The following is a 3,611-nucleotide window of genomic DNA, read 5'->3' as shown; positions in this document are numbered from 1 at the left end:
AATGAATCAAATATTTGAAATGTAACACAATTAAAAACAATATCCAGCGATGTCCAGTAAAAAAAAAACACAAAAAATACACAATTAAATGCAATTTAACAATAGTTAAACCAAAGCCGAAACTAAATAAGCCGATAAAAAAAAACAAACATTAGGTTTTGACGTTTGGATTTCAATAAATCACGCCGATGGACTGCAATGGAAACGGCGAATTGAATAAGTTAGAATTAAACGTATACACTCTATATCAATTGTTTTTAATGAATGTGAGGTTATGATTTCTTATCATGTCTATTCGTTTCTATTTGTTTCTATTCTATTGATTATGCTGGATCGTTAGAATTTGAAACCCGTTAAAAACAAAAAGAAATTAATGTAATTAAATCGAATCAGTTTTTGTATGAAGTTTGATGAAGTTAAATGTTTATTTTTAAATGAACAAAAATTAACGATACATCGCAATAAATGGATTTTTATCAGTTTTTTTTATCAGTGTTCGTATTCGATATCGTTGGGTGCATTGCTTGTTGATGGCATCGTCTTGCTTTTTGAAGGCAATTGAAATGATTCGTCATCGTGATCTACTTCATCATCAACGTGTGGATCTATAATATTTTCCACTGAAGTCCAAGCTAGTCGTGAGCCAAAATATTCCATCACGTTTGTTGAGTACTTTTTGGCCGTTTCCCAATCAATTAATCTGTTTTCATTTTCGTTTTTGAAACGCACCAAAAAGTATTTTTTGCCATTGCGCTGGCCACAACCAAGTATATGATCGAGTACTAGTATGAAAAAAAATTGTATTAAAAATTCTAAGCCGATCAAAGCCGACAGAAAAAAATTATAATTACCTTTTTTTTCGTTTTCCTTTTTGAGCATATATTCGCGCACCATTTCAATACAGCCGAATAAATTTTCTATCGGCTCCCAAGTTGATTCTTCTTCTCCCTTCCATTTAATTAGAAATTTTTCCTGATGAATAAGGATGAATAATTGAACAAATTGAACTTTGTGTTGAATTCTTGTAACATCTTGTAAATTTTTGAAAATAAATCAAATCCATAAAAAAAAACAGTAATCGACAGTGATATACTTACTTTTCCTTTTACGACTCGGTGGCCGATTATGCTTTCAACTTCGTACGAATCGCTCATTTTTCAATTTTTATAGTTGCCGATAGTCGCAGATAGTTGAAAGTGGTTGAAAGAAAACTCAAGATTGAACGTAATAAAATCAATGTGAAATTAAAGAACACAACAAGTTATTTATTTTATTATTTTTCAAAATAATTCAAAACGATTGAAAATGATTAAATGATGAATTTGGATTATAATGGATTCAATTAAAATTTAGATAGCAATAATAGCTGACATGTCGTGTAATGTTTGATGTTGCTTCAAAGAATGGCTGCAATCGAATGACGATATCGGACGATATAGACACGGCAGAACACAGCAGAATATAACGGAATCGAATGGAATATAATGATTTGCATGAATATGAGTACATACAAGTTGGTACAAGTGCGTATTCGTACGTATGTATCGATGTGAGTGTATTTTGGTACATTTTAATGCATTGGTATCGATTGGTATTGAATGCTGCCGAATGTTGTACCATGTTGTACTAAATTTTGTCTTCAAGTCTCTTTGCTCTGAAACAAACTGGTCTATGAACCGTTATCCCATCATACCATGGCCTTTTATTTTCTTTGTTGTTGTCACCAGAATTTGCTTCTGAATCTGAATGTATTTGTAGATTGGAAAATTGCTGAATTATATTTGTATCTACATTGAAAACAATTTAAAAAAATAAATAACTAAATATTTATACGCATTTATATGAACCATGAAAAAAGATAAAAAAGATACGTTATATTTATGCCGATAGATAAAAGAAAGTGAAGAAAATTTCAACCATTATTTTATGGGGCCGATAGAAAAACATATTATCACCAGACACTCTTTTACCTGTTGATAGAATTTCGACTGCCTTTCCATCTGCTTCACACTGTTGATCAGACACTTCCTCTGTTTGTGAGTGCGTCACGACAGCTGGAATCGTGGGTAATTCAATCGGTACATCGTGCAAATCAATTTCGTGGTCATCGTTTTGTATCACAGACAAATGACCTATTTTTCTAGGTTGTTCTTGTTGCGATTTACCAATGTCCAATTCTGAAATGAAAATGATAAATACAAACATTTTTTGAATATTGTCAGCATCGGTCAACATATAGCTGATAAAAATAGTTTTCTACAAGTTCAGTAATTTACCTGTTGATTTTAGTTCGGCAACATCATTATTCTCACCGTGTTGGCCAGACACAATTTGTGTATGCATTACATCAGATGATCTCGAAGTTAATTCGATCGGATTATCGTCTAGGTCATTAGGCGAATAAATTTCGATTTGGTCATTTATTGTCACAGACAAACGACGCGATTTCCTTCGTTGCTCTTTCTGTGAATGTGAACCAATGAATGTGTGAGTACGTTTTAATATGCCCTTTGGTCGAACAAACTGATTGAATGAGGAATCAATGGTGGTTTCCAATTCTGTGATAAAAATGATAATATTATACATTCGATTAACTTACATTGTCAATATGTGTCCATATGTGTCAATATTTGAAGCGATTTAAACAGCCGATAGAAATGGCATACTCAGACATTTACCTGGAGACTTTAGTTCAATCGTATTCGCATGCGGCTTATCTTGCTGGTCAGACTGTGGTGTGGATAGACTCTCGCATAATACTTAAAAAAATTTTTTTTATTAAAAACGATTTAAAATGAAGAAAACAACATATTTAGTTCGATTTGGCTACTGATGAATTTAAATCCGTTAAAGCGCGTTAAAGTTAGAATAGTACAAAGAACATCAAAGAAGCCGATAGAATTGCAATTAATTGACGAATCAACAATTTTGATTGAACAGATCTGAAAACAAATATGTATATGCGTGTACGTGCGTGTATATGAATTATTCACCTGTTTGATGTATAATGGCGGTGTTTCTATTTGTCCCATATTGCTGGTTGGATGATTCGCACATTTGTGAAGATGATTTATCAGCTGGAAGCGAAGGTGATTCAATCGGTACATTGTGATCATTTTGTGATACTGACAAACGACACACTTTTTTTGGTTGTTCTTTTTGAGAACGACCAATAACTGTTTGTCTTCGTTTCATAATTGCCTTTGGCCGAATCATCGACGTTGATTGCCGACGCAATGGAATATTTTTTGGCTCCATTAATATTAAACGGGCTTCCAATTCTGGAACAGTTTCAATCAATACCTGTACATTGGTAAAGTGCTCTAGCTGTTCATGGGGGTTCGTGTCTTTGGCCTTTACAAAGGCCGACAACATATGTCTCGTCACTGAAAAACAGTTATAAAGCCGATGAAAACTTGCAATTTTTAATACAAATAGATAATATGCGAAAATATGAATATTTTTAATCACCTCTTCGTGAAACCATTTTTTGTTTTTTTTTTGTATTTTTTTATTTGCGAAAAACACTCACAATTTGATATTTTGTAAATATTTATGACCACTTGATAGCACCTAATAGCGATCTCAAGCACACGTTGTCAATACAATAT

General features: G+C 32.7%; 2 protein-coding genes across 4 annotated transcripts; both read right to left on the bottom strand.

Annotated features, from left to right (window-relative positions):
• Nucleotides 1-404: 404 nt before the first annotated feature.
• LOC116341828 lies at nt 405-3,607 on the bottom strand. 3 transcript variants are annotated; one of them, XM_031769130.1, is made up of 8 exons: nt 3,533-3,607; nt 2,994-3,386; nt 2,679-2,759; nt 2,277-2,558; nt 1,971-2,177; nt 1,098-1,787; nt 852-972; nt 405-782 (listed from the first exon to the last, which is right to left on the bottom strand). In XM_031769130.1, exons 2-6 carry the CDS (start codon nt 3,373-3,375, stop codon nt 1,627-1,629), a joined length of 1,113 nt encoding a protein of 370 aa, XP_031624990.1. In that variant the 5' UTR covers nt 3,376-3,386; nt 3,533-3,607; the 3' UTR covers nt 405-782; nt 852-972; nt 1,098-1,626. The 3 variants fall into 3 exon arrangements, with proteins under 3 accessions (XP_031624990.1, XP_031624989.1, XP_031624991.1); XM_031769129.1 differs by having other exon boundaries at nt 3,472-3,590; XM_031769131.1 differs by having other exon boundaries at nt 1,098-1,742; nt 3,472-3,590.
• Nucleotides 490-1,154, bottom strand: LOC116341827 (chromobox protein homolog 1-like). Its single transcript, XM_031769128.1, has 3 exons — nt 1,098-1,154; nt 852-972; nt 490-782 (listed from the first exon to the last, which is right to left on the bottom strand). The coding sequence occupies exons 1-3, from the start codon at nt 1,152-1,154 to the stop codon at nt 490-492; spliced, it is 471 nt and encodes a 156-aa protein (XP_031624988.1).
• Nucleotides 3,608-3,611: the final 4 nt, after the last annotated feature.

Source organism: Contarinia nasturtii, unplaced genomic scaffold, assembly GCF_009176525.2.
Source record: "Contarinia nasturtii isolate CC-2019 unplaced genomic scaffold, AAFC_CNas_1.1 Cnas_scaffold_790, whole genome shotgun sequence".
NCBI lineage: Eukaryota > Metazoa > Arthropoda > Insecta > Diptera > Cecidomyiidae > Contarinia > Contarinia nasturtii.
The sequence above is the reverse complement of the archived record's forward strand: the minus strand, read 5'-3'. Positions and strand labels throughout refer to the sequence as shown.